This window comes from Cryptomeria japonica, chromosome 9 (genome assembly GCF_030272615.1).
Source record: "Cryptomeria japonica chromosome 9, Sugi_1.0, whole genome shotgun sequence".
Lineage (NCBI taxonomy): Eukaryota > Viridiplantae > Streptophyta > Pinopsida > Cupressales > Cupressaceae > Cryptomeria > Cryptomeria japonica.
In genome coordinates this window covers 144,319,375-144,334,163 of record NC_081413.1, presented here as the reverse complement: position 1 = coordinate 144,334,163, position 14,789 = coordinate 144,319,375, and the positions used below count along the sequence as shown (strand labels likewise).

General features: G+C 38.0%; 1 protein-coding gene across 1 annotated transcript in view; it reads left to right on the top strand.

Moving 5' to 3' along the window:
• The window catches only part of LOC131059365 (bystin), a 117,991-nt gene that overhangs the window by 22,507 nt on the left and 80,695 nt on the right, over nucleotides 1-14,789 (top strand). The window contains exons 2-4 of the mRNA XM_057992593.2: nucleotides 1,755-1,828; nucleotides 1,915-2,044; nucleotides 2,258-2,381. Of these exons, the coding sequence (XP_057848576.2) occupies nucleotides 1,755-1,828; nucleotides 1,915-2,044; nucleotides 2,258-2,381 (328 nt within the window). The remainder of the gene's footprint in view (nucleotides 1-1,754; nucleotides 1,829-1,914; nucleotides 2,045-2,257; nucleotides 2,382-14,789) is intronic.

Below are 14,789 nucleotides of genomic sequence, written 5' to 3'. Positions count from 1 at the left end.
TGCAGCCATGTGGGTTTAGAATTCAATATCTTTTAATAGATGTTAATAAAAGTTAATGGCTGTGAAACGGTGGCAAAAATAATCAAAATTGTTACAAGCATATGTAACACTTGGCAAACCAAAAATTGGCGGTGATTAGAGTGGGCAGTGGAGAAAGTATGTCTTGGATGAATGAATGAATGAATGAATTTAATGATGTCCATGAGACCAAGTGGTCTAAGGGACCAAGAGACACAATAAAAACATATTTTCAAGTTTCTTTTGATGTTGGCTTTCTGTTATGAATCTTGGTCAAGAAACCTTCTGTTTTGTGAAGCCTTGCCTCCTCAAATATTTCATTCAGACTGTCCACCTGCAAATTGTTTTCAAACTGAGTATGAGTGATCTCTAATGATGAAGTGCTGGTCAGTTTCAACCACCCTTTGCTGTAGAAATTGCCAGTTCGTTCTTCCCAATCTTCCTTAGGGACCATCCATCTGCTCGTCTCGCACCTAAGATGATGCGAATCGGTCCTCAACTGTCCAACTAAAATTTTAGCCTTTACCTAAATTGCAGCCCTCAAATATGCTTTTTCATCATGTTACCACGTGGAGTTGAACTCTTTGATATAGTGCAATTTTTTTCGACCAAACTGTTTTGTCCACATGGAAGTCCTGAATTTTTCTAACACAGACTTCTTTGTTTCTTCATTAGTGTTAGGACATTCTTGCAAATTAATGTCCATTTTGTTCATCCACTTCTTGTTTTTCTTCATCCAAGTTTTCTTCCTACAGTCGAAATCCTTCTCAATAACCATTTTGGGCCAGTGATGTTTATCCATGTTTTCAACTTTTTTAAAGTAGCTTAAAATCATGTCTACAAAACATGATGTGGTGGCAATCATGCATTAACGCCTTCATGAGTCATATGAAATATGAGATTGGTATTGCAATGAAGGGTTATTGGCAGAATTATTTGTGCGGTCATATCCACAAACAGCAGCTAACGGAAAACATAATCTGCAAATGTACATCATTTGACACAACGGCATTGCAATTGCTTGTACTTTCATGCCTTTTTTCATGGCCAAGTAATGATGCCTAGCATAGTTCACATTGAATATTTTCTTGTCCATGGGGCACTTTATTTTGATAGACAAAGCCTCAGTTATTTAGGCATCCATAACTATAGGCCTTCGTATTCTTCTTTAAATGCAAGTGTTTTTTCGTCCACAGGTTTTTGGTCCTTATAATGGTCCTTGGTTTTAATTCGCAGTCCCTAAATTTGGAAGTTTATGAATATTGAATAATTTGCTTGATTTTAGCACCAAGCATATAGCTGCAGTGCTTACCAATCATGGGTAACAGGTAGTGTTTTAGATTACTGCCAGGCGAGTCAGTAAATTGGTGTATGAGACTTTCCTTACAAAGGGATACCTAGTAGCGATATTGTCTTTATCCCCTTCTGGACCAGAAATATTTTGCAAAATATTATTACCTGAAACACAATTGTTTGGAATAAGGCGTGTAATTTTCATGCTCCCTTGATGATAACTAGGTACAACAAATGGATGCTTGTCTAGTTTTCTTTGAAATTTTGTGTATTGCACACATGCTGATTCTAACCCCAACGCTGCTGTCAGAGTTAACTGATTTATGATTACTTTGAGCTTTAAGTTAGGTTTAGGTTTACAATATGTGACAATTACTACCAGTGTCAAAGTAATACATCGTGGATTAAAAGGATTTCATTCTATCTGTTTGTTTTCAAAACAGTATGTGACACAAAGTATCAGCAATAAAATATTGCGAGAGGCTCGGAAGCAGCAAAAGGAAGTTGATAATGAGAGGTATTTATTTCATTTTTTGGGTCAAAGGTGACTATAACTAAGAAATTCTTTGTATAAGTTTTTCAGTATTTACCTCTGGCATGCAGGGATGAAGAGGCTGGTTTGGCATCTACAAAAAAGGCTTTTTCTCTGGCTATAGAAGGGGTGGAATCTGATAGTGATGTTGATGATTTTGATGGGTTTTCAGAATCTCAGAGCCACTATGAAGAATATGAAGTAAGTGTATTAAAATTATATGTCTCTAATTTTACCATCTAAAATTGGTCAAATATTTTTGATCCCATCATCACGGATGTTCAATTGATTATGGAAAACTGAATATGTTTATTGGATAGAAGATCTGTTCATTTTTTGCTTAATGTTTATAAAATGCACTTAATATTTGATTATACTGTAGTTTTGGACTGCTAAATGAGTTGCATCTGGCAGGATGTTCCCGAGGAGGATGAGAAGGTACTGGCTGCATTCATGAATGAAAATGCTGGTCCTCAGCGTACTTTAGCTGATCTTATCATGGAGAAAATCCGAGAAAAAGATGCTGCAGTTTCATCAGGTATGGAAAATTTAATTGCCAATAGTTTTGCTGAAGGTGTTCAAGGTAACTTTCTTGGTCTATGCTTCAAATGGCTTTGGAGAGATTTGTCACATTTTATGAATCTTGATTACATGATAATTATAATGCCTCATGCATTGCAGATTTTTTGTTTAATTATATGTGCGGATATGTCCAAATCATTGTCCATGATAAACAGTTACATCTATAGCAATCCATTTATTATTATGTCATACAATATAAATTCTATTTGTTTAGTTTTTCTTCTGAAGTATTGGGTTGGAGAGCCAAATGGCGGTGGATTCATCATGTTTTTTTATGGTATATAGTATATACAAATGTGTACAATGTTTGGGGATACATTGATATGATTTTATGTCACCTTGTTCTTGTGTAAAAGTGTCAAATATGCGTGTAATGTAATTACTATATTGACAAAGCAGAATAATAGTAATAAATTGCAATTCAATTAATTGCATTAAATGAGTAGCGGGAATAATTCAGAAAGAATAGAATAGATCATATCTGCACAATACAACAATCTTACGATAAGGATAGAATTTGTAAAATGATATCCAATACTAAACTACTACCTCATATCTATAGCATAATTAGGTGGGTGACCATGTTGGGACTCAAATCTGTTATGTCGAGTTTTGCATTAGTCCCTTCCCATTCATGTGTCTTATTCATATTTTATTTTATCTACCCATTGTTTATAACTGATTTGAGACATTCTAAATGGGTTTCCTAAGTGTCAAGAGATGCAAAAATCGATAAAAGTCTAAGTCTAGGCTCTTCCCGGTGTTTTCCTTGGCATTTCATGTTTTGTTGGAGTTTTGAACTTTCAAGGTTGTCTATAACTGTATACTTTCCTTATGGATTTCAACAACCCACTTAAGCCCTTGCAAATTGTATTCCTAAGTGTTGCTTTGTCAGATTGTCAAAATTTCCCATCCCTTGATACCATTCCCTTGGCATTCTCAAGCCTCGAAGCCTGAAAATCCCATTGAAAATTCAAGTCCTTTACCTCATTTTAGACTTTTGGATTTCCTCATCCATACATCCCCTTCGATACGACTTCCTTGTCACCCTTGACTATCCATCCCTACACCTCAACACCTTGGTTCCTATTGGAGTTTCAAGATATTCTGTACTTTAGTCCCAAGGTATCTATTAGTGTGGAAGCTTTATGCACGAGGGATTACATTGTGTTTCATTGAACTTTCGGAGAGGGAAGTGCTCCTGTCTGATGTGTTATAATGTACATAATATATATGATGGAGATAATACTATGTATTGGAGTTTCAGAGTAAGTCTTGCTCCTGTCCAAAGTATTGACATATGGTGAACTTCGATAATCTCCAAGAGGTCAACAAAGGTAATGTCCCCACTTTGAAATATAATCTAATAATACATAATAACAATAAAATTTAAAATACAAAAGAATAAAAATAAAAATAAAATTAAAATATGAAGGAATATAATTAAAATTTGATTAAAGTTAATGAATGGTCAAAAGGCATGAAATGATAAGTTGCGACTCCTCCAAATATGAGGTATAAAAGGGAGAAGAGAACTCATTTGAAGGGGGGATAATTTTTTGGGAATCAGATTTGCAGATCTGATTTAAATAAGAAGTGAGATCTGATTGTGAAAGGTTGTGTCCCTTTCAAAGAGCAATAATAATGAAGAGTTGCACTCTTTCAAAGGGTGCTAATGGTGAAAGGGTGCGTCTCTTGCCAAAGGGCATACATGATGAAGAGGTATGACCTCTCCCTCACATGAGAGATATAAAGGAAAGGAATCAAAAGCATCCAGTGATATCACCATCAATCAGATCAGATCATAACTGTTATTAAGCTACAGGCAGTAACATTCTTGTTCTTGGTGGTATGCATGGGGATGTTGTTAGATTTAGGATCAGACTAGCAATTTAGATAGCAATAATAGAAAACAAATCAATGTGCACAGAGAACACCAAAAATACCCTGGAAAAACCTCCCTCTTGGAGGTGAAAAATCCAGCTATAGATCTCAGATCTTATTATGCAATAATCAGAAGTATCTTTACAATGAGCTTCAACACTTGAAGCAATCAGCAAGCTATGCACTGTAGTCTTCAACCTAGGGCAAATATACAAAGATGAACTTATCTGCAATACATATGATATTCACTGTCACAAGTAGGGTTGTGTTGTGATGTATTCACACGTCGCCCCATTGCAAATGGGGTCCCCCACTTTTTCGCTTTCTAGGTTAGTTGTCGTAGCTTAGTTAGTTGTTGTCGAGTCTTTGCTATTAACCTTTTGTTCATAGTTGCTCAGGAGCTGGCCAAGTCTTTCTCTTTTGGAGATGAAGTGAGGTTTAATATTCCCTTTGCCCAGCCAAGGCATAATCCCTTCCACTTCTCTCGATCCTATCAGTGGGTGCCCAAATCCAATCACTCCCAATTCCATTTCCTTCCATTTCCACCTCCCCTAACACTCCACTTCCATTTACCATACCTTCTAACTCACCTACCTTCCTATCCTCTATCCTCCATCCACCTTTCCTACCCCATTCCTTAACCTCCTTCACATCTCTACATAACATACCACTTCCATGTCCCTTACCTTACCTCCCATCTTTCAACCTATACCTTTACCTACCTAACCCTCTCCCCATCCAAGTATACTCATCTACTACCCTTCATCTACATTTACACCTACCTTTGCCCACACCTACATCTTCCACCCTCCTATCTCTATACCCCTTAGCCTACCACATCCTAACCTCCTTACCTACTTAATTATTCCCATTCCCCATCTTTATTCCTAATTACCTTCTTCCTACCCACACCTTTCCACCTTATCACCTATCCCCATCCTAGCCTACCCATATCCTATCCCTATCCTAACCTACCACCCTACCCCCTTAACCCTTTTTTTTTTCCTTCCCCCTTATAACTCCCATTATAGCCTACATCCCCTTTACCCTTTCATTACCCCCTTATATCTCCCACTCCACTTTATTCCCCAACATATCCTAACTCCAACCCCTTTTACCTCCCACATCCTAAACCTCATTGCCCCCCACGTATCTCCTACTTCCATCATTTATATCCCTTATGTCCCCCTTTCCTCCAACATCCCATTCCCCCCTCTTTCTCCACGTAGCAGCTACCCTTAACATTTCCTACCACTCTCCCCTCATATTTCTCTCCACCGTATCATATCATCCTTTTGGGCCCTACACACTCAAAAATGGAGAATCAAATATGATTTTTTAGGACCTTCCTTGCTGGGACCCACCGAGCTTTAGCCTGGGGATTTTAAGTGTTTTTAATTACCATGCCACATTTTGCTTGGGCCCCACAAAATCTGAAATGGAGATTTTAAAAGCTTGTTTTAAGGAATAGTAATTCCGTTGACTTCCTTTACCACCGTAGCCTTGATTGGGCCCCACCAAACTCTAAAGTGAAGGAAAAGTTCTTAAGACATTTTTAATTTTTATTTGTTTAAAAGGAAAGCAGCCACCTCATCATTTTATTTGGCTCCTAATATTCCCAACACATGCCACGATGAAACACAATGTTGCCACGATGAAACACAATGTAAGGTGTGGCACTTAGGATATAAACAAGCTGGCCTCTGAAGTGGAAGATGTGTCACATAAACAAAACATTGGGGGGGATTTAAATTCAAAATCAAATCATAAGAAGAGCAGGGCAGGCCGGAATATTATCTACAGCAGAAGAGCATAAAATTCTCAATTTGAACAAGGCAGAAATAAAGGTAGTTAACTTCCAGCATGGGGGAAAGGTGAATCAGACTTATTTTGAAGGTAATCTCAATCATGTTGATGTGAATTTCACCAAGTGTCATCTTTCAGAGTCCAATCTGATGGAAGGTGAAGAATATTAGATTTCAAGACAGTAGTACCGAGAGACGATTCATTTCCAGATTGATAAAGCTAATAATGTTGTTAAGTTTTGTTTGATTCTTCTTAATTGAAATTGTCTTTTTTTACTTTCAGGTGAAAAAATAAAAGACTCGGGCAAATCAGAGCAGATCAGACCTAAATGAATTCAGGAAGCAGGATTCAAAAGGAGCAGATCTAATTAGATGCAAGCCATCATTATCATCCAACACTAATTTTACAATCAGACCTGATTTGAGGTCAATTTCTGCTTGAGATGAAGCAAAAGCAACTTGTTTGAAGCCTAATTTTGTGCTTAATTCAAGGTTGAGGCAGAAGGATCTTAATTTGAATAAAGAAGAGCAGATTGGGGGTATTTCTATAGACGTGGTCCATATTAGATTCAGGTTGGATTTCTTCAATCTGAAAGTGACAGATTTATGGGAAAAGGAAATTTGAACTTTACAAGGAAGAAGTGAATTCAACACAATCTAGGACAATTTCATTAAGCACAATTGCTTGTGCAAATGAGGACAAAATCACCGGTTTTCCTTAGACTTGAGTGTGTAAAATTGGAGAAAATTGGAGACCCTGGGCTAGATTATCAAATTTCGCTCATGTCCCTTCCAAGGGTACAGGAGTGAATTCTCTTTAGGCTCCCTTTGCCCTCCTATTTGGATCGAAGACTTCACTTTAAGGCTTTGTTTGATGCGAATTCCATTCATTTCCCTTTGAGGAGCAAGGTCATGAGGTTTAGACGTGAAGATTTGAAGAAAGAGATGAGAATTTGAGCTAGAGCATCAAATTTGCTCTTGACCCTTAAAGGTACAGGAGCGAATTCTTCTTAGGCTCTCTTTGTGCTTCTAATTTGGATGGAAATCTCACTTTAGAGTGTTGATGTTAGGGTTCCCACAGATACTGAGAGGGGGGGGGTGAATCAGTATTTGACCGGTAATGAAATTTTCTTGAAACTGAATATGCAAAATATAAAGTAATAGTATACCGGTATGCAAGAATTAATGCAAATAACAGAATCAAAAACATCCACATGAAAAGAACACCATAACACAAGATGTTTAACGAGGAAACCCGGTGTGGGAAAAACCTTGGTGGGATTTGTGACCCACAATATTCACTTACTGGCCAATAAGAGAATATTACTTACAATAGGGGCCTGCACATGCAGGAAGGCCAACTGCCTAGAGCTCACTGCTCAATAAGAAGTCACACTGACTTACAATGAGGATTATGCAAATCCAATAATCTGTACTGCTTTACAATAGCATCTTTAATGCCAGATTCAGTACCGGTTCTTGCTCTGTTCTATACATATACCCTTGATCTACAATTCGCACATTAGGTCTGTCTTATAATTTATTTATACTTCCTATCCATATCCTACAAATGCCTACAATGATCTCTTTTATATACAAGAGTCATTTTACAATTTGCCAAGTCGGCTTACAATGATAAACAAAATATTACATATCAAAAATCCTGTCGGCCTCTGTGCCGGTATACATATTTCCTTCTGTGCCGGTGTACATCTTCTGGTGCCGGTGTAGATTGATTTTGTTGATGTCGGTGCACTGTTTTGTTTGAGTAATGCTTTGCCGGTATAATGTCTTGCCGGTGTCATAGGATTGCAACGTTGCCTGAGTAATGCTTTGCCGGTGCCATAGGATTGCAAGGTTGCCTGAGTAATGCTTTGCCGGTGCCAGAGGATTGCAAGGTTGCCATCAATGACAAAACCTTCAATCACACACAATGTCTCATTGGAGTGTCCATATGCCAACAACCTCCCCCTTTGGCATTGATGGCAACACTCATGAGAAATTTCAAAAAGATATCCAAAAATGTGTAGACCAAAAATGTTACCAAAAATGTGAGAGCTCCCCTTGAGCATGTGATCCCTGTGTTTTGAATTTTCTCATCTACTGCTCCCCCTTTGGCATCAATGACAAAGGTTAGTGGATTTTGTAGTTGTACAAATTCATAACCTCAACCTTGTAGTTGGGTGGTTATTATCTGAAGAATATCTCCCAAAATTAAGTTTATGCCATCCATAAACTTCTTGCTCTCCTTTATTGCTATCTCAGTTCTGTATACTGTACCGGTGAGATGCTGCAAGTGCTCTGCCGGTGTTTTGCTACCCTGTGTTAGTGCCTCTGAGATTTCCTTTCGCAGAAATGCTAAATAGTCCAATCTTGGACTTAGTTTAGATCTCAAGAATTTTGCCTTGTTTATTATTTTTTCTTTCTCTCTTTCTAATTTGAGCAATTCTTCCTCAAAATTTGTTATATTTTCCTCAAAAACTGATAATGTATTGGGTGAGTTAACAAAATTATCAGCAAGTTTATTGATCTCTTCCTGTACCTTGCTCATCTTTTTGTCTACCTCCGTGGTCAAAAAGTTTATCTTATAGGTGTCTTTGTATAGAGTTTTGTACTCTTTCAATAAATTGCACAGTTCCGGTAGTGTGTCAAATTCCCTGTTACACTTCTTTATTCCTTCCTCAAAGAATTTCTGTTTCTCTTTTTCTACACTTTCCTTTACAGTTTCTACCTTTGTTTGCTCAAAATTTCCAGAAATATATTTACAAAGTGTATCCAACTGGCCTAAAGAATCTTTGTTGGCTATATTACAATTGGGAGCTATTGATTTCAAAACTGGAATTGAATCATCTATCGCTTTATATGCTTGTGAGCTATAATCAGTTATTTTCTTGATAGATTCGAGCAATACCTTTGTTACATTTGATGGTGACCCAATAAACTGAGTGCCGGTGGAAGTGACCATGCTGGTATTGACCTCTGGTAGGTCTGTTTGTGTCTCCATCTCTTTAAACACAGTTTTTCCTGCATCATTTCTTACCGGTGGCATCTGTTCTGGAGCCTTTAGCTCTGTTGATTTCTCTGATTGTGTTCCAGATTCCATCTTTTTCTCTGAATCTACTGCCGGTTGCTCTTTGTTTCCTGTTGCCGGTTGCTCTTTGTTATCAGATTTATCTATGGTATCCTTATCTACCACTATGTTGATTTTCTGAGTATCAATATTCACAGTATATAGGACTTCAGGATTAGGATTATTATCCTCTGTGTCCATGCTCTCAGCTGCCGGTTGATCTTTTGCATTTGTTGTTTTTACCGGTGGAGTATTTAAAGGAGGTGGGGGTAAGTTGTCTCTAATCTTGATACTTGGTGGTCCACCAACTTTACCTTTCCCTTTGTCCTTTTGATATACCAGAATGGGCTTGGGATTCCTATATTCTTCTTGTTTTTCTTTTTCAACCAAGAATGTATCCCAACCATCTTCTGTTTCCTTTGAAACTTCAGTAACTCTACCTGCCATTAGTGATATTTGCCGGTGTGCAGTGGAAAAAACTGTCCGGTTGCCCTGAGCTATCAAATCATCAATTTCCTTAGGTGAGTTGACCGGGTATACTGCAAGTAATTTTTCTATTTTAATTTTCTTATCCAAGTCAACTATTCCTTGCCTTCTGGCCTCAAGTCTTTTATATAATTCATCAGGAATTTCATTTAGGACTTGCATCAAAAACTTTTTATACATGTCCATGTGTAATATAACACTCTCCTCGACTTTTCCTTTCTCATCATCTGATAGGGTGTCATAGATTTTCCCTATCTTTTTCAATTTACCTTCCTTTGTGATCTCATTCAGTAATATGTCAAAAGGGGCCAAGTCAGTGTTTGTCTTCTTCTTCTTTTTGGGGGTCAGCTTTTTCTTAGGTGTGGCTTTCTTGACTGAAGACCTCACAACTTGTTGCTTCTGTCTTGTCCTTCTAGGTGAAGGAGTGGATACCGGTGAGGGGTCTCTTTTCCTAACAACTCTTTTGAAAGTTGCTGGCATATCTCCTTCTGAGGAGGTATCTACCGGTGATAGATGAGTTTCAGGCTGTTGGGCTGCCAACTCTTCTTCTGTTATGCCGGTTTTCTTTAATACATCTTCTTTTATGGCTTTTGCTTGCCTGGTTCCTTTCCTCACAAATGCCTCAACTTTCTTTACTCTCTTTTTAGATTGAATTTGACTTTCGATGGTCTCAGCACTACCAAATACTTCTTCCTTTGGTTCATTGGGGGCTTCCAGAAGTGCTTTGGCATAAGTTTCCACTATGTGGTCATCTGTTTCATACCCCATCTCTGTAACCCAGATTGTTCTTGGGATGACTGCTTCCATCCAAATCTCATCTTTTTTGATTACAAAACATATATCATCCTTGTATTTGTCGACAATTCCCTGTGATAGTCTGATTCTTTTATTCATTCTGACTTTTAGTGCTTGAAAATACTCATTGATATTCTTTTCTCTGTTTTCACCCATGTTGTTGAATAAGTCAGACAATTGTTTTCCTAACGGTATGTCGAATCCAAAATCCTTGTAGCCTATACCGGGAGCCTGTTTGGTTATATGTAGTAGAGTTCCCAAACTCGCCGCGAGTCAGGCAAGTTCGCCGAGTTGGCGAGTGGAGCCAAGCTCGGCGAGTTTTGCTGACTCGAGACTCGGACTCGGACTCGGCGAGTTTTGACCATAACTCGCCTGACTCGCGAGTCAGGCGAGTTATGGCAAAACTCGCCGAGTCCAAGCTCCAAAACTCGGCCACCATAGGTCAATGTTTTGACTTGTTTGACAAGTTAGTATCTTCGTCAGGATTCATATATGGAATATAACATTTAAGTATAAGTGACATTTCCTTATGTCTTTTCTCTTTCCTATACTTTAAGTTATATTCCATATATATTGTCAGGATGTTTGAGAGTGGTTTCGGACCTCCATGAGTTATAATGCAAAATCTAGTTTTTGGAGGATCCTTCAAATTTCCAGACTTAGTCAAATTTCAGGCCATTTCAGGATCAGGATGACATTCCAGACTTTTAAGGCGAGTTCACTCTGACCATGATGTAAGGGATGGGACCTAGGAGGACACTATGCATTCAACCAAGGTTTGATTTAGCAACTTGAAGCATGACCAGATAGTACACAAAAACCCTAGGAATGATCTAAATAACCCCTAATCACTCAACTGACCTAACCTCCTTCACTCCACCTTGAGGAGATCCACTTGATTTGATGGCCTTTGAGAAACTCAATCCCTTTAATGCAAAGGCTAAGACACTAAAACGACCAACAACAAAACTAAAAGAGCTAACCCTAGAAAGCAAAAAGTGGGGGTCTTCATTTGCAATGGGGCGATGTGTGAGTACCTCACAACAGGGATGTTTCTTAAAATTTTGAAAAAAGGGGGTGAGTTGGGGATATTTCCTACCTATCCCCACATCCCAAAAAATCTCCCCATGGGGCACAAGGTTATTTTTGGCAAGGAACATGTCTCTGAGGAGCATATTTCAAACCCTTCTGGCCTCACAATTCCCCCTTCCATCCAACATATATATAGCCTAAAAACTAAGAGGTCCAAGAAAGACCAAGGTCAACTATAGTCCCAAGGTAAAACCTAAGTTCAAAAAGCACACTATTTAATGCTACCATACACAAGCATTCCTTACAGTTTCCAAGTGAAGATGTTCATGATGTCTCATGTTGGTGCTCCCAAAATTTCAATTTGGCCAAAGAAAATACTAAACAGAAGCCCCAAACAAGTAGATACTCTACCAGCATGCCTTTCATGGCATAACAAGCTAGCACACATTATAATTGGGCTTTATTCAATAATGGGTGCATGAAACAAGTTTTAAATTGTTAGAAATCTCTTAATTTCAAGGTTTTTTTAATTTTGCCGAGTCATTGCAGAGTCGTTGCCGAGTCATAGCCGAGTCACGAGTCGAGTCGGCCTTGCCGAGTCCGAGTCGAGTCTGAGTCTGGGAACTTTGATATGTAGCATTAAGCATACAAGTAAATTTCCAAATCTAAAGGTTCCTTTCTTATCCTTCTTGATTTTTGCCAAATTGTCAATTAACTCATCTTTTAACCATTCACAGATATCAATTTTCACATTGTCCTTAACCATGTCATAAGCACTCTTTATGCATAAACTGGAAACAGAGTTAAGCCTATTTGCATGAGTTGCTTTGTAACCTAGAATCATGCTAACAAATCTAACATTTGTATCGGTCACATCATTAACCCTCAATGATCTCTTGTCGGATGTTGCACCAGTTAAGTTTGTTACCAAGTCATTGGAGACCTTCTTGGTTTTGTCGAGTCTGGTATCGGTGGAGGGTAACCCTGTCACTGCTTTCACAGCTACCTTTGTAATTTTATGCACTGAGTCAAGCCAAAAGAGTGAGCCATGTACCCTTCTTAGAACTATCCTAACCACTTCCTTGGGAAATTCAGGAATGCAGAGGATTTCAGTGAATCCTAGGGTTTCAACAATTTTATGTTCAGGTTTCACATTTCCGGCATTGTCACATATAACAGATTTATACATGTTTTTAATTTCTTCATCACCTAATTCCTCTATGTTGCAATGAATATACATTCTAGGGTCTTCTGCATAAACAACACCCTTTGGAATTTTTGAAAAAGCACTTGTGTTGTCATCTTTCTTAGCTACCTCGGGAACTAGCTGAAACACGGGCCTAGGTAGTTTTATAACCTCGACTACTGTAGGGTTTGCTATGAATTTAGGTGCAGAGGAGGATGCCATGATGATAAATACCTTTTTCTGCCTTTGGATGGATTGATTGCTGAAGTGCTTTGCCTCTTTGCTCGGAATGCCTTAGCTTGGAAATCTTCGCGCTCTCTGAAAGTTTGAATTCATGGTGAAATGAAATGGAGCCAAAAACCTTATTTTATAAAGTCTTTTTTGCTACCTACCACATTAATTGTTTGCTGGCAATGTATTAACTCAACTTTATTTGCCGGTAATGAAGGATTTTCAACTTCTTTTCTCTAATCAAGGGAATAATAGCACGTGTCGTTAAATTGCCAAACCCCCAAGATAATTTTCTTCAATTTGATGAAGAACATCCTGCCGGTGGAGCATTGCTCTGTCATGCCGGTGGAGCATCATATTGTCCTGCCGGTGAAGTATTTGTTGGTTCTACCGGTGGAGGAGTAACCCCAATATTTAGATCACCTTTTCTAATCCATTGCTTTGAAAATTCTTGCTTAACCTCTTCAACCTTTTCTTTACCTTTCAAGCTAGTACTTCTGTTATCTACCGGTGTACCTTTACTTCTACAGAAGTTAGCAATATGACCAATCTTGTTACATGCATAACAAGTTACATTATTTTTCTGAATAGCTTTCCCATAACCTATGCCGATTTGTGTTCTGCATTTATTTGATAAATGACCAAATCTTCCACAAATATAACATCTTACATTCATTCTGCAATTTTCAGAGTTATGACCAATTTTGTTGCATTTGGTGCATTGACCGGTGGGAGGATTGATGTTTTGATAATTCCTAGATCTACATTCATTTGCCCTATGACCATATTTATTACAGTTAAAGCATTTTCCATTGAATTTGTAAGTATTAGAAGGTCTTACCGGTTTGCTGTGATCCTGGGTATTTGCAGTACCGGAGCTTTCTCCAACTTCAAATCCAATTCCAGAAGTGTCATCTTTGGGTTTTTGATTCTTCAATAAGGTACCAAGTTCTTCTGAGCTTTTCTTGAATTTTTCTTTGTGTTGATTTGCAGTTTCCAATTCCCTTTCCAAGATCTCTTTTTGTCTCATTAGTTCATTCGAGTCATTTTGAGTATGCATCAGATCTGTCTTCAACATGTCATTTTCTTAGCTAAGTCTTGTGTTCTCATTTGCTGCATCACTTAGTCTTCTGGTCAATTCTTCTTCATTCTTCTTTTTGTCCTCAATTTCTTTGCAGAATCTCATAGTCATATCCTGCATTTCAATTTTTGTTGTCATGATCTCTTGTTTCAATTTGCTTATCATATCATTTAGTGATTCCTTTTCATCATTCTCATTTTGCAATTTTTCACAAAGTTCTCTTCTCTTGTTTCTTGTAACAAAAAGATTTTCTTGAAGTGCCTGAATAATGTCCTGAGCTGCTTTTAAATCATCTTCTAATTTGATATTTTTCAACTTCTCTGCATCATAGTCAGTAAGAGCTCCTTCAAGTTGCTTCATCAGATTTTCCATCTTTACCGGTGTCAAGAGCTTCCTCAAGCTGTTAGGCTTCTGAAAATAGAGGACCAGGCTCTGATACCAATTGTTAGGGAGGGGGGGGGTGAATCAGTATCTGACCGGTAATGAAATTTTCTTGAAACTGAATATGCAGAATATAAAGTAATAGTATATCGGTATGCAAGAATTAATGCAAATAACAGAATCAAAAACATCCACATGAAAAGAACACCATAACACAAGATGTTTAACGAGGAAACCCGATGTGGGAAAAACCTCGGTGGGATTTGTGACCCACAATATTCACTTACTGGCCAATAAGAGAATATTACTTACAATAGGGGCCTGCACATGCAGGAAGGCCAACTGCCTAGAGCTCACTGCTCAATAAGAAGTCACACTGACTTACAATGAGGATTATGCAAATCCAATAATCT